Raw genomic sequence first — 16,458 nt, forward strand, 5'->3', positions numbered from 1 at the left:
TGCCAAATTCAGACTTAAATTTAGAAAGTAGGGAAAACCACTACACCATTCAGGTATGACCTAAATCAAATCCCTTATGATTATACAGCAGAAGTGAGAAATAGATTTAAGGGCCTAGATCTGATAGATAGAGTGCCTGATGAACTATGGAATGAGGTTCGTGACATTGTACAGGAGACAGGGATCAAGATCATCCCCATGAAAAAGAAATGCAAAAAAGCAAAAGGCTGCCTGGGGAGGCCTTACAAATAGCTGTGTAAAGAAGAGAAGCCAAAAGCAAAGGAGAAACAGAAAGATATAAGCATTTGAATGTAGAGTTCCAAAGAATAGCAAGAAGAGATAAGAAAGCCTTCTTCAGCAATCAATGCAAAGAAATAGAGGAAAAGAACAGAATGGGAAAGACTAGAGATCTCGTCAAGAAAATTAGAGATATCAAGAGAACATTTCATGCAAAGATGGGCTTGATAAAGGACAGAAATGGTATGGACCTAACAGAAGCTGAAGATATTAAGAAGAGGTGGCAAGAATACACGGAAGAACTGTACAAAAAAGAGCTTCATGACACGGATAATCACGAGGGTGTGATCACTCATCTAGAGCCAGAACCTGGAGTGTAAAGTCAAGTGGGCCTTAGAAAGCATCACTATGAATAAAGCTAGTGGAGGTGATGGCATTCCAGTTGAGCTATTTCAAATCCTGAAAGATGATGCTGTGAAAGTGCTGCACTCAATATGCCAGCAAATGTGGAAAACTCATCAGTGGCCACAGGACGGGAAAAAGTCAGTTTTCATTCCAATCCCAAAAAAGCAATGGCAAAGAATGTTCAAACTACTGCACAGTTGCACTCCTCTCACCCACTAGTAAAGTAATGTTCAAAATTCTCCAAGCCAGGCTTCAGCAATACATGAGCCGTGAACTCCCTGATGTTCAAGCTGGTTTTAGAAAAGGCAGAGGAACCAGAGATCAAATTGCCAACATCCACTGGATCATGGAAAAAGCAAGAGAGTTCCAGAAAAAACATTCATTTCCACTTTATTGACTATGCCAAAGACTTTGACTGTGTGGATCACAATAAACCGTGGAAAATTCTGAAAGAGATGGGAATACCAGACCACCTGACCTGCCTCTTGAGAAATCTGTATGCAGGTCAGGAAGCAACAGTTAGAACTGGGCATGGAACAACAGACTGGTTCCAAATAGGAAAAGGAGTATGTCAAGGCTGTATATTGTCACCCTGCTTATTTAACTTTTATGCAGAGTACATCATGAGAAACGCTGGACTGGAAGAAACACAAGCTGGAATCAAGATTGCTGGGAGAAATATCAATCACCTCAGATATGCAGATGACACCACTCTTATGGCAGAAAGTGAAGAGGAACTCAAAAGCCTCTTGATGAAAGTGAAAGAGGAGAGTGAAAAAGTTGGCTTAAAGCTCAACATTCAGAAAACGAAAATCATGGCATCTGGTCCCATCACTTCATGGGAAATAGATGGGGAAACAGTGGAAACAGTGTCAGACTTTATTTTTGGGGGCTCAAGAGGCAGGTCAGGTGGTCTGGTATTCCCATCTCTTTCAGAATTTTCCACAGTTTATTGTGATCCACAGTCAAAGGCTTTGGCATAGTCAATAAGGCAGAAATAGGTGTTTTTATGGAACTCTCTTGCTTTTTCCATGATCCAGAGGATGTTGGCAATTTGATCTCTGGTTCCTCTGCCTTTCCTAAAACCAGCTTGAACATCAGGGAGTTCACGGCTCATGTATTGCTGAAGCCTGGCTTGGAGAATTTTGAGCATTACTTTACTAGCATGTGAGATGAGTACAATTGTGCTGTAGTTTGAGCATTCTCTGGCATTGCCTTTCTTTGGAATTGGAATGAAAACTGACCTTTTCCAGTCCCGTGGCCACTGATGAGTTTTCCACATTTGCTGGCATATTGAGTGCAGCACTTTCACAGCATCATCTTTCAGGATTTGAAATAGCTCAACTGGAATGCCATCACCTCCACTAGCTTTATTCATAGTGATGCTTTCTAAGGCCCACTTGACTTTACATTCCAGAATGTCTGGCTCTAGATGAGTGATCACACCATCAAGTTTGTCCAGGTCAAGAAGCTCTTTTTTGTACAGTTCTTCCGTGTATTCTTGCCACCTCTTCTTAATATCTTCAGCTTCTGTTAGGTCCATACAATTTCTGTCCTTTATCAAGCCCATCTTTGCATGAAATGTTCCCTTGGTATCTCTAATTTTCTTGACGAGATCTCTAGTCTTTCCCATTCTGTTCTTTTCCTCTATTTCTTTGCATTGATTGCTGAAGAAGGCTTTCTTATCTCTTCTTGCTATTCTTTGGAACTCTACATTCAAATGCTTATATCTTTCCTTTTCTCCTTTGCTTTTGGCTTCTCTTCTTTACACAGCTATTTGTAAGGCCTCCCCAGACAGCCATTTTGCTTTTTTGCATCTTTTCCATGGGGATGATCTTGATCCCTGTCTCCTGTACAATGTCACGAACCTCATTCCATAGTTCATCAGGCATTCTATCTATCAGATCTAGGCCCTTAAATCTATTTCTCACTTCCACTGTATAATCATAAAGGATTTGATTTAGGTCATACTTGAATGGTCTAGCTGCTTTCCCTACTTTCTAAATTTAAGTCTGAATTTGGCAAGTAGTTCATGATCTGAGCCACAGTCAGCTCCTGGTCTTGTTTTTGCTGACTGTATAGAGTTTCTCCATCTTCGGCTGCAAAAAGAATGTAATCAATGTGATTTCGGTGTTGACCATCTGGTGATGTCTATGTGTAGAGTCTTCTCTTGCGTTGTTGGAAGAGGTTGTTTGCTATGACCAGTGCATTTTCTTGGCAAAACTTTATTAGTCTTTGCCCTGCTTCATTCCGCATTCCAAGGCCAAATTTGCCTGTTACTCCAGGTGTTTCTTGACTTCCTACTTTTACAGTCCAGTCCCCTATAATGAAAAGGATATCTTTTTTTTTTTTTTTTGGTGTTAGTTCTAAAAGGTCTTGTAGATCTTCATAAAACCATTCAACTTTAGTTTCTTCATCATTACTGGTTGGGGCATAGACTTGGATAACTGTGATACTGAATGGTTTGCCTTGGAGAAGAACAAAAATCATTCTGTCGTTTTTGAGATTGCATCCAAGTACTGCATTTCAGACTCTTTTGTTGACCATGATGGCAACTCCATTTCTTCTGAGGGATTCCTGCCCGCAGTAGTAGATATAATGGTCATCTGAGTTAAATTCACCCATCCCAGTCCATTTTAGTTCGCTGATTCCTAGAATGTCGACGTTCATCCTTGTCATCTCCTGTTTGACCACTTCCAATTTGCCTTGATTCATGGACCTGACATTCCAGGTTCCTATGCAATATTGCTCTTTACAGCATTGGATCTTACTTCTATCACCTGTCACATCCACAGCTGGGTATTGTTTTGCTTTGGCTCCATCCCTTCATTCTTTCTGGAGTTATGTCTCCACTGATCTCCATTAGCATATTGGGCACCTAATGACCTGGGGATTTCCTCTTTTGGTATCCTATCATTTTGCCCTTTCATACTACTCATGGGGTTCTCAAGGCAAGAATACTGAAATGGCTTGCCATTCCCTTCTCCAGTGGACCACATTCTGTCAGACCTCTCAGCCATGACCCGCCCGTCTTGAGTTGCCCCACAGGCATGGCTTGGTTTCATTGAGTTAGACAAGGCTGTGGTCCTAGTGTGATTAGATTGACTAGTTTTCTGTTAGTATGGTTTCAGAGTGTCTGCCCTCTGATGCCCTCTTGCAACACCTACCATCTTACTTGGATTTCTCTTACCTTGGGCGTTGGGTATCTCTTCACGGCTGCTCCAGCAAAGCACAGCCGCTGCTCCTTACCTTGGACAAGGGGTATCTCCTTACCGCTGTTCCTGACCTTCAACTTGGGATAGCTCCTCTAGGCCCTCCTGTGCCTGCACAGCCACTGCTCCTCGGGTTGCTCCTCTCAGCTGCCAGTCCTGGCCTCGGGCTGAGGGTGGCTTCTTAGGGTCACCACCCCTGGCCTCGGGCGCGAGGTGGCTTCTCCCGGCCGCCCCTGACCTCGGACTCCCTGGCGGCCACTGACCTTGAACGCGGGGTAGCTCCTCTCAGCCGCCGCCCTTGACCTCAGACGTCAGGTGTCTCCTCCCAGCCACCGCCCATGACCTCGGACGCAGGGTAGCTCCTCCCGGCGGCCACTGACCCCGGACGCAGGGTAGCTCCTCTCAGCTGCCACCCCGACCTCAGACGCAGGGTAGCTCCTCTCGGCTGTTCCTGCACCATCGCAGCCTGGCACTCTAGGCCGCTGCCCCTGACCTCGGATATGGGGTAATTCTTCGCGCTTAGTGCGCCGGCTCGCAGCCGCCTGTGACATAGCCAAAGCTAAAAATGCAGAGGAGATTGATTATGCAATAGATCAGACTCTATTGTCCTATATATTTAGAGAATCTATTTTTAATTAATTTTCCCTTGATTGGATACTAACCCCTTTTTTATCAAATGTCCTCCTCTCTTAGCTACTTCTTTTTAATTAATTAGTTAATTTAATGGAAAAAATGGCAACCCACTCCAGTGTTCTTGCCTGGAGAATCCCAGGGACAGGGGAGCCTGGCGGGCTGCTGTCTATGGGGTCGCACAGAGTCGGACACGACTGAAGCAACTTAGCAGCAGCAGCATAGTTGATTTACAATAGTATATTATTTTCAGGCGTACAGCATAATGATTCAGTATTTTTGCAGATTGCACTCCACTATAAGTTACTAAAAGATAATGAGTATAGTTTCCTGTGTTACACAATATAACCTTGTTGTTTATCTCTTAGCCACTTCTTGAAATACATCCACACCCATCTTTTCCTTCTTAGCATTTCAGTAAACTGCCCCTTCCCAGGTTCAATAGTAACCCCATTCACTACTCCCAGTGAAGTGACTCTCTCTCTCTCTCTCGTCATTGTTCACTTGGTTAATTGTGCCCTCTTCTTTGTGACCCCCGTGGACTGAAGCATGCCAGGCTTCCCTGTCCTTCACCACCTCCCGGAGTTTGCTCAAACTTATGTCCATTGAGTCGGTGAGGCCATCCAACCATCTCATCCTCTGCCTCCCCTTCTCCTCCTTCCTTCAATCTTTCGTAGCATTGGGCTCTTTTGTAGATGCTGGGTCTCTCTCTCTCTCTCTCTCTCTCTCTCTCTCTCTCTCTCTCTCTCTACATCTCTGATACTGAGCCTTATGATGAGTTCAAGATAATAATATGTCATCTGCCTGGTGGCCACTGGAGGAGTGGAAAACTTTTCCCTTCTTCCCTTCTAGGTTCTTTCACTGGCCCAATAATTAAATTGACATAAAATAAATTAAGAAGATTTAATCTACATGTATAGGAGTTCATAAAATAACATAAGACTCAAAGAACTGACCAAAGCAGACAACCTTTGTACCTTTTAGACAAGGATACAATACATTTGTGAAGAATTGACAATACAGAGGGGATTTGGGCTTGGGTTAGTAAATTAGTGAAGAAGTAACAAGATTTAGGAAAATATAATCATCCAATAAATCATAAGTCCCAAGTATTTGATCTCTTAAATATTTCTATTATTCCTCTTTTCTTTCCATATGTAACAATATTATACAATTCCAGAGTCTCTATTTTTGCTACGTGGACTTCCTCAGTAACATTTTAAGTTTCTTATTCACATAAAAATAAATCACTCTGCTTCTTCTTTTTTTCCCCTGTTCCTTGTTTCTTTTACTTTGAATGAGAAATCACTTTCTCTTATGTCTTGTCAGCTTCTTTAGAAAATATTAGCCTAATAATACTTAGCACTAACCAAATTTGAGTTAGACAAATCTCTTATTGCCTCTAGTTAAATGATTTAATTGCCACATAAATTTGATATTCATGAAAGCCATATGAAAAATCATAATCATGAACAGCCAAAAATACATTTGAAATAATCTGTAAGCCTGTATAATGCATCTTGTCTATCCTTAAGCGGTTTTCATACTGTCAAGATAATTTTCAGCATTCATGAGTGTATTTTTCCCAAAACATATTCTTTGTTATTGACTCATTCTTAATATGTTTCTGAGGCCTTTCATAAAAGATAAAGTAGCTTAATATTTACTCTTTGGACTGTATGTTCCTTTTGACTACAAACTATCTCCTTAACTAGTAGCAAAAAGTACAATCTAATTTTGGAATTTGGCAGTGTTATTAAATATTTTCAGATGAAAATTCAGAAGAAAGGATTATAAAGTACAGTTGCCTTTCTGTTCTAGAATATTGACTTCACCTTTTCTTTCAACATGGCTTTTTGCTCTCTGGGAGGAAGATGGTGGGAGAGTAATTGCTGCTTTGGTTGGCAGGTTAGTTATATCACATCATCAGATAGGGAAAGTGTGACTCAACAGAAGTCAGAGTGCCTGACTCTTTGCCTTTAAATGCTGATGTGCAAACAAAATGGTTGAAAATTATTTTAAAGGAGAATTCACAGCTAGGTAACAAACAAAACTTGCATCTTGTGCATGCTAGGAGTGAAAGACCCTCAAGAAAAGGGACAAAAGTCAAATTCAAAATGAAAGGAGATAGTTTGTGGTCAAAAGGAACATACACTCCAAAGAATAAATGTTAAGCTACTTAAATATTAAGCTACTTTTGCTAAATTGAAATGATTTGTTTTTCTGACTTGCAGTTATCTTGCTTAAAATATTTGAATGATAAATTTTTGATATGTCTTTCTATCATAATTTAGCAGCTGCATTGCATTATCAGGTCTATATTGGTCAAAACAGTGAAAAACAAGATATATTAAACTTGTGGATTATCTAGTTATTAATATCTCTGTCCCATTGCACTGAGCAATTAAAAATAATAATCATGTGTATAAATAGACTATACTATTTCTTTTGCATTAATACTAACTCCACTCTGTGGGTACCAATGGAATAAAAATAGAGCTTTGTGTTTTTGCAACTATATCATATGTTCGTTTTGTTTGTTCAGTTGTGATTTATTTTAGCAGATAATATGGTCAATATTTTTCAAAGCTCTTCATTTCATTCATGTAAAACAAATTAACATTGGGTTGAACTTTGTTTTCAAAAGCTTTCTATATAACCATGTGTAACTTTACCTTTCATCCGCCAAATTGTTTAAGACTTTTTAAAAGATATGTAAAAAAAAAAAAAGTAAAAAAAAAAATAAAAGATATGTATATATAGAAAAAAATATGATCAAGAGTAACTACTAATCCCTTTATGATAAAATCTTTGAGTATCTATATGGAATATGTCATCAGCTTTTTCTTAAATCAGTGGCTAAAGTTCAGGTATTTAATCCTGTAAATTTTCATTTTTCAGGAAAAAAGATACATTTTAATGTATAGTTAATAAATGAACATCACTAAAAATACTAGCCCTTTTAATACTGTAATACTCATATGAAGTATCAAAAGTAGTCAAAATCATAGAAACAGAAAATAGAATGGTGGTTACCTAGAGCTTTAGGAGAGGAAAAAAGCTACTGTTTAACGATTATAGAGTTTCAGATTCAGAAGACAAAATGTTATGGAAATCTATTTCACAACAATGGAAATATACTTAGTACCACTAAACTATACACTTAAAAGTGGTTAACATGGTAGGTTTCCTTATATGTTTTCTATCAAAATAATAGATTTAGAAATGAAATAAATATTAAAATACATATAAGAAAAGTTAAATGTGTTATGTACTGTACAAGAAGCTCAAACCAAGATAAGGCTTTTAAAATCAGGAGGATCACTGTTAGCTGGTAGAGTGTGGGGAAGACGGAGGAAATTTAATGTATGAAGTAAAATTTAATTTAATAGTGTGTGTATGTTAATCCCCAAACTCCTAATTTATCTCTCCCCCAACCTTTTTCCCTTTGGTAACCTTTTTTTTTTTTTCCTGTATCTGAGTCTGCTACTGTTTTTTAAAGAAATTAATTTGTATTCTTTTTTTTTTCTATTCCACATACATGTGGTATCTTCTGATAATCTTAAATGGTTTTCCTGCTTCCACTTTTGCCTGCTAAATCCATTCCTACTCTACATGGCAGGTAGACTTTTTTAAATCACAAATCATATCGTTACATTTCTCTACTTTGAAAACATCCAAGGATATTTCCTTGGACTTCAAACAAAAACTTTGTCTTGCCTCACCACTTGAGAATTTGCCTGAAACATGCTTTGTCCATATCAGCACATGGCTAATATGATTGAGAATATTCATTCTCAATATTTAGATCTCAGTTTAATATAACCTTCAGAAATATCACCCTTTCTATAGTATTCAGCCACTCTCCATCCATTATTCCATAATCCTTTTCTGTTTGTTTTATAGACCTTAGATAGAGCCATCTGGAATTGTCTGAATTGTTTATTCATTTATTGTCTATCACTCTCCCCACTGGAAGATCCGTGAAACAAGAAACCTGACTATTCTTGTTTACTCCCTTGTTTACTACTGTAGCCTATAATAATATCTGGTATATATCAGGTGCTCATAACTCATCTTTGAGAGAAAACCACTTTGGACAACAAAGAGGGAAGATTGGTGACCTGATGTTGATGGGCACATACAGCAAATAATAGGAGTTATGCATATTCTGGACACATCACTAACCTTACATACAAACCCTTTTTACTGATGAGGAAACTGAAGCTTGGAGATGTGAAGGGGCTTGTCCTGTATTATAGATAGAAAGTAGCAAAGCAAGGATTTTTGCCTAAATAGGTCTAAATATGAAAGTCATAATGCCATATTGTGGGCTCCTGAAATATGATAGCAGATGACAGACATGTTGATCTGAGATAAAGAAGTACCCATGAATGGTTTAATTCTGTCCCTTCCTTCAAGCTATTAGGTCAGAATCACTTATCACGGAAAATAGTTATCCTGAACATTAGGAAGATCAGAGTACAGAGATATGGGACCATTTCTATGGTTTAGAGATGAGAGAAGAGACAACTCTGGATCCCAAAGGCATGAAAGTATAGGGAATGGTACATTGAATTGAACAGGGAACCTGTGATAGGACTGGCTATGGGACTGTGGGTGTTCTGAGGAGGTAAAACTGACTTTATCAAGGTCCTAGTCCCAATCCCCAGGGATTAAAAAAAAAGCTTCAGTTGGAGAGTTTGAGGGAAGCCTCCAGGTCCAATAGATCACACCTACTGGAATTTTCTGGGAGAAAATGAGAGGAAGGATGCAGTAACTTGAATCTAGGAGAAATTTAGTTGTACCCTGGGGATAAAGACATTAATGCACAATCTCTTCAAGAGGAGTAAAAGTAACAGGAATGAGCCAGGATAAACCCACAAGCTGGAATCTAGTTACCTAGGTCTGCCTTAGGGATTATAGGAACAAAAACATCCCTGAACGTCTTCAGGTAGGGGAGGAGCGGTGGGTGGCATGACACACGAGTCCCTAGGTTCTTTACAGAGATTTGGGCTAATTATGTCCAAGGTGTGAAGGAAAAGCCGCAAGCTGGTGTGGGGAGTGGGAGTATCTGATACTTGATCCACCAGACAACAGGACATTTGTAAAGAATGAGAAATGGCAAGGAGAATGAGAAAGGGCAAATATAGGGAAGAGAGAGAAAAAGAGTGAGCCCAAAAGACTTGATTTGGGCCAGAGGAGAGAGGGGATCCAGTCAAGCTCACTGCTATATTTCAGAGAGATCTGACTTTATGTGTAGCAGAGTGAGTGTGGTTGGGGATGAGCATCAAACCATAACAAGGATAAAAGGTCATTCAACAGCCCTCTTTGAATGAATTATTTGAATTGATTCAGCCCTTAGCCTAAAGTTACAAAGCAAAGTGAGTAAGTGATCTTTGGAGATATGGAACCTGCACCCTTAGAGCCACTAGCACCCTGTTGTACTCCACTGAGCTCATGGCAATTAGTCAAAACAAAGACAAGCAACAAATCCAGGGGTCCCTATGGTCTAAACCTGGGATACTCTCTGGGGCTCATTATGTGCTCTTTGAAAAAAAAAGGTTTGGGAGAGATTGTAAACTGCCAAAGAGCAGAAAGACCAAGACAAAACAGGGCATCAGAACCTAGTGGGCCTATGAGCTTAGGGTTAGTGTGGGGTGGAAAGAGACTTGTTTTACAGGCTGTGAGAGCAGTAATTTATGCTGGGGATGGAAGGATTCTTCCATTCCAGCTACAGTTCAAAAGTTATTGTGATGCTTCCTCTGGGCAGAACCACAGACCCTTAACTAACTACAGCATTCTCAGGATCCCCATGGGGCTCTGACAACAAGAGACTGGACACCTGTGCTCTACTTTCATGTAGCGCACACCCCACCCACTCCACCAGAAGCTGTACAACAAGGGTAGCATAACGAATACTTCTGAGGCAGTACAACGTGTGTGAGGGTCACTGGAGGAACCAAGTGAGTGAACTGCACAAAGGGAGAAGCAGGTGTGGAAAAGGACCATTAGATTCGAGGTAAGAGTGATAAAGTAAATGGGGAGAGGGTAGTAACTGGGGAGATGAAACAAGAATGAGGAAAGCGGAAGGAGAAATAGGTGTGAAAGTTACTGTTTCTGAGCCTGAGAGGGCAGAAAGAAGATAGGGTAAAGAATTTGGCCACTTGCAGAAAGTTACTTCCGTTTTTGAAGCATGGAAATGTAGATGTGGGTTGGAGAATTGGGATGGAGAAGTAGAAAGTTTATAAAAGCATAATTCCATTTACAAGGAGCTATGGGCTCAGAGTCTGGACAATGAGAGCAATTTTTATATAAGCAGACTTTAAAACAGCTCATGGAATTCAACAAATATATTTCATGTATAATGGAAAGATACCGTTATTATAGAAAAATATAAAAGATAATACATCTTTATACAGCTCATAGAGTAGCAGGAAGGCATGGAAAGTGTTATAATAGTGCACTAGTTTATGCTAGAGGGATTCATAGAGTTAAGAGAATAATAAGTGATTTGTTTGCAGGGAGTAATATATTAACATTAGCAGGTCTATGGGAACCAGTAGCAGATGAGTTCTTGTAAGAATAAATTGTTTCCTGAGATGGATAATGGAGTGAAGATAGAAATAACTGTCCATGCAAAGACATGGATTCTGAACCAGCATGCAGTATTCAGGATTGGGTTAAAGTCTTGGAGACTGGGTATAAAGGACTCTAACAGTTGCCACCATAATTTAGAGAAAGGAAGTCACTTGAAGCGGACTTTGACGATCAAATATATCACTGAGAGATGTCTTAAAATTAATATAGAATAATTCTTAAAATGTATAACCCACAAGGACCTACTATATAGCACAGGGAACTCTGCTCAATATTATGTGGCAGGCTGGATAGTAGGGGAGTTTGGAGGAGAATGGATACATGTACAGGCATGGCTCAGTCTCTTTGCTAACCACCTGAATCTACCATAACATTGTTAATCAGCTATACTCCAATAAAAACTAAAAAGTTATTGGAAAAATTAATATAGTATAGTTCTAAGGTTCAGTTCAGTTTGGTTCAGTTACTTAGTCATGTCCAATTCTTTGTGACCCCATGAATCGCAGCACACCAGGACTCCCTGTCCATCACCAACTCCTGGAGTTCACTCAGACTCACGTCCATCGAGTTGGTGATGCCATCCAGTCATCTCATCCTCTGTCGTCCCCTTCTCCTCCTGCCCCCCAATTCCTCTCAGCATTAGGGTCTTTTCCAATGAGTCAACTCTTCGCATGAGGTGGCCAAAGTATTGGAGTTTCAGCTTTAACATCGGTTCTTCCAGTGAACACCCAGGACTGATCTCCTTTAAAATGGACTGGTTAGATCTCCTTACAGTTCAAGGGACTCTCGAGTCTTCTCCAACACCACAGTTCAAAAGCATCAATTCTTCGGCACTCAGCTTTCTTCACAGTCCAACTCTCACATCCATACATGACCACTAGAAAAACCATAGCCTTGACTAGATGGACCTTTGTTGACAAAGTAATGTCTCTGCTTTTGAATATGCTATCTATGTTGGTCATAATTTTCCTTCCAAGGAGTAAGTGTCTTTTAATTTCATGGCTGCAGTCACCATCTGCAGTGATTCTGGAGCCAAAAAAAATAATAATAATAATAAAGTCTGACACTGTTTCCACTGTTTCCCCATCTATTTCCCTTACTGGTGGGAAGCTTGGGGAATCTTGAAAATTCAGTAGCAGTATCTGCTATTTCCTGTGGGCTGGCTTTCTGCCTACCTTACACTCCTGATAAGATTAGCAGGGGTCCTTTTCCCCAGATTCTTCAGAGCAAAGCTAAATTCCATGGGTGTCCTCACAAAGACAGAGTGTGAGAGAGAATCTGAATATACGGAGTAGCAGAACTGATCCCTACCTTGTATTTCAACTAGCCACAGATTTGAGATCAAAAATAGAGAGCTTATTACCAAAAGTTAGACTCTATAATTTACCAAATCATTTTTGTTCCCTGGTTGTTTTATTTCTCAATCCCGCATGTGATGCCCTTTTTAAAATGTTTCTTATATGCCTAGGTCTCTTGCGTATTCAAATTTCATAACGTATCTGATTTGATCTCTTACTTTGTCATATGGATATACCACCTGCCTCCAGCAGATTCATTAGTTCTTGGCCCTGTAAATATCTCTTTCAGTACAGTCAAGGTTAATATGGAGACAAAGAGAAGTCTCTCAGGAAATGGAGGAGCAATCATCACCTTGGAGAAAAGTCCAATCCCTTAGCCATTTCTTCCTACTGTGACTTATCCCCTATGACCTAACTTAGCAATTTCTCAAATTGGCCACTTCTAATTCTGTAGCATTCATGTGCAACTGAAGACCCTGTCTGATGCATAAATTTTTTGATGCTGGCCTGGTAAGTAGCAAGGAGAATTTTAATGAGAGCCATATAGCCAGTCTTGGTCTGGACGCAACTGTAAATTGAGAGGATTTGTTCATAATACTTTGCCATCTCTGTATGGCTGCTCCAATCTCCCCATTGCACCAGCCTCAAATCTTCCCTATAACCAAATATCTCATGTTCTATCTCTTTAGTAACCTGAGCGACTTTTATTTCAAACGGCAGGGAAATAAGCCAGTAATGAGTGAAACTTGTCCTCTCCCCAAAAACATCATTTAGTATTTATACATGTCTTTTGTTGATAATGTCCCCACTTTCAGTTTTGAACCACAGAAATAAATCTATAGAAAGCAAGATTTCAGTATGAGAAAAATGGAGCTTATACTTGTCTTTGTAGTTATCTATCAGATATTTGAAGTAAAATATGGATGAAAAATGCCCTAAGTAAAATATTGATAAAAATGAGTGATGTGAGATGTGATTATTAGATACACGTTTATGATCGCCTGCCTTTCTGATGGGTGCAGATGTATGTTTGTGTGCTGCATACAGAGGGAAGTTTCTGAACATCTGAGGAATATGTGTATGTGAAGAGGTAGACTGCATTGTCTGCAGGTGTGTTTATGGAAAATGACTGAGTCTTTGTATTGGCTTGGCTCTGATGGTGTAAAGCAGCAAAAGATTGGTTAAGGGCACTTGCCATTCACAATCTGTGCAGATGAGTGTATGTATGATAAGAATATACTAATACATGAATATACGGGTGCTTTTGTTCCACATGTATTTTCATGTGAATATGTGTATATGTATCAGTACATAGTCAGAAGTGCTTTCATCTAGGGAATGAGCATTTTGTATCTCTCCATGGTTGAGTGTTTGCATGAGTATGCCTTATATTTTGTTTATATTTTGTTTATCCGTTGATATAATGCCGCTTTTCTAATTTTACTTTTGTCACATGCACTTTTAGTGTCATACTCAAGAAATTATCACCAATTCCTATGTCATGACGGAGAAGGCAATGGCACCCCACTCCAGTGCTCTTGCCTGGAAAATCCCATGGACGGAGGAGCCTGGAAGGCTGCAGTCCACGGGGTTGCTGAGGGTCGGACACGACTGAGTGACTTCACTTTCACTTTTCACTTTCATGCATTGGAAAAGGAAACGGCAGTCCACTCCAGTGTTCTTGCCTGGAGAATCCCAGGGATGGGGGAGCTTGGTAGGCTGCCGTCTATGGGGTCGCACAGAGTTGGACATGACTGAAGCAACTTAGCAGCAGTAGCAGCCTATGTCATGAAGCTTTTCCCTTATATATTCATCTAGCAGTTCCAGGTCTTACATTTAAATCGTTAAACCTTTTTGAGTTGATTTTTGTTTGCAGTATAAGAACCAAGAACAATGTAATATTTTGTATGTGAATACATTTGTTAAGATCTGATTTGGATTATTTGAATTTATAACGCTTATGACATCCAAGTAGAGACTTGGGTGAGCTAAATATAGAATTATCTGGGGATATATTTATGATTCATCAACTTATAAAGTTTAGTTGAAGTCAGGAGGAATGTCACTGAGGAAAAAGGAAATAGCCAAATAAAGATTCTCAAAAATACCAGTGTATAAATTGGATGGTAAAGGGCATGGAGAACTAAGAATATAAATTCTGAGAGGTAGAATTAAAAAGAAAAGGAGAAAGTGTTTCATAAGAGCCAAAGCTCATTGAGAAACACATCAGTTTAGGAAATGTAAGTGCCCCTAGATTTGGTAATAAAGGAGTAATGGATAATGAATGAGAGCAGTTCAAGTGAATTGAAATGTGTGTTGAGGAAGCACAGAGGTCAGATTGCCTGGGACTGGGAGGAGTAGAAGACATGTTCAGGGACTTCCCTGGTGGTCCGGTGGCTAACACTCCATGCTCACAATGGTCAGGGAACTAGATCCCACATGCTGTACTTAGTTTGCATGCTGCAACTAAGATCCTGCATAGCCAAATACATTTAAAAAAGAAAAAAAGAAAATGTGCTCATAGGAGTATAGACCCCCTTATGGGTGTTTTCTGTTAAAGGAGGGACCAAATTAGGAAAAAAGCTACGGTGAAAAACAGGGTTGAGGAAAATGGGAAAATCATTTAAAGAGAGAATCAGAGCTCTGTGGACAGCTATAGAAAATGCTCCAAGGCAAGGGATGACTATGGCATAGCTACTAGAATGAGTATGTGTATGTGTGCCTGGGGCAGGAGAGGAAGGGGCAGGCAGTTTTAGAAAGCCTTATGCAAATGTGTCATAAGGTTAAATAAGTCTTTCTAATCCGTTTTCAGTTTCCCGAGTTCCCAGTGGGATCCTGAAGTATGTCAACATTCCTCACCCACTCAGCTCCCAATGCCAGCTCTTCGATGGCCCCCACCTTCCTGCTGGTGGGCCTGCCAGGCCTATCGGCTGTACCCTCCTGGTGGGCAGTGCCCCTCATCACTGTCTACCTTCTGTCTGCCCTGGGCAATGGTGCTGTCCTCTGGATCATTGCCCTGGAGCCCACACTGCACTGCCCAATGTACTTCTTCCTCTTCCTGCTCAGCATGTCTGATGTTGGCTTGTCCACAGCCCTGATGCCCACCCTGCTGGGTCTTGCCTTTGCAAACGCTCATGCTGTCTCTGCCTCAGCCTGCCTTCTCCAGATGTTCTTTGTCCATGTCTTTTCTGTCATGGAGTCCTCTGTCTTACTTGCCATGGCCTTGGATCGGGCACTGGCCATTTGCCGCCCTCTCCACTACCCAACACTCCTCACCAATGGTGTCATCAGCAAGATCTGTGTGGCCATTGCTTTACGATGCCTGGGTCTCCACCTGCCCCTGCCGTTCCTCCTGGCCCACATGCCTTACTGCCATCCACAGGTCCTGACCCATTCTTACTGCTTGCACCCGGATATGGCCCATTTGGCCTGCCCCGGAGGTGGGGGAGCAGTGTACAGCCTCTTTGTGGTCCTGTCTGCCATGGGCTTGGACCCTCTGCTTATTTTCTTCTCCTATGGCCTAATTGGCAGGGTGTTGCAAGGTTTGGGGTCCAGTGAGGATCGCTGGAAGGCTGGCCAAACCTGTGCTGCCCACCTCTCTGCTGTGCTTCTCTTCTATGTGCCAATGGTCCTCCTGGCTCTCATTGATCGTCTCAGGATGCCAATCCCTCAGCCTGCCCATACTCTTCTCTCCTATGTCCACTTCCTGCTTCCCCCATTGATAAACCCTATTCTCTATAGTGTCAAGATGAAGGAGATTAGAGAGAGAATCCGCAAGAGATTGCAGCCCAGGAAGGTGGGTTGTGCTTAGTGAGAAGGATGTTTCCTCCATATTTGGTGGTTAGCTGACACAAAGGTTTCCATGACTGAGAACTCAGTTCATCATGCATAAAATGTCATTCAGGTACACAAAAGTGCATGTACACAGATGTATATTTCTGTCCCTTGAAGTGTTCATGTGGATACTGATGAAAGTTTATGAGCTCTAGAGAAGGGGAGTGGTCTGTTGTGAGCCCCTATTAACATCACATCCATGGCCCAGAAACAGTCAGAATCTAAGTCTTGTCACAACCATT

At 40.6% G+C, this 16,458-nt stretch overlaps 1 protein-coding gene across 1 annotated transcript; it reads left to right on the forward strand.

Annotated features, from left to right (window-relative positions):
* The first annotated feature begins 15,224 nt into the window (after positions 1-15,224).
* Positions 15,225-16,193, forward strand: OR51S1 (olfactory receptor family 51 subfamily S member 1). The gene has a single exon (XM_069555164.1). It carries the CDS (start codon positions 15,225-15,227, stop codon positions 16,191-16,193), a length of 969 nt encoding a protein of 322 aa, XP_069411265.1.
* The last annotated feature ends 265 nt before the right edge of the window (positions 16,194-16,458 follow it).

This window comes from Ovis canadensis, chromosome 15 (genome assembly GCF_042477335.2).
Source record: "Ovis canadensis isolate MfBH-ARS-UI-01 breed Bighorn chromosome 15, ARS-UI_OviCan_v2, whole genome shotgun sequence".
Lineage (NCBI taxonomy): Eukaryota > Metazoa > Chordata > Mammalia > Artiodactyla > Bovidae > Ovis > Ovis canadensis.

Coding starts and splice junctions, on each gene's coding strand:
- OR51S1 (XM_069555164.1), top strand. CDS start 15,225: ATGTCAACATTCCTCACCCACTCAGCTCCCAATGCCAGCTCTTCGATG.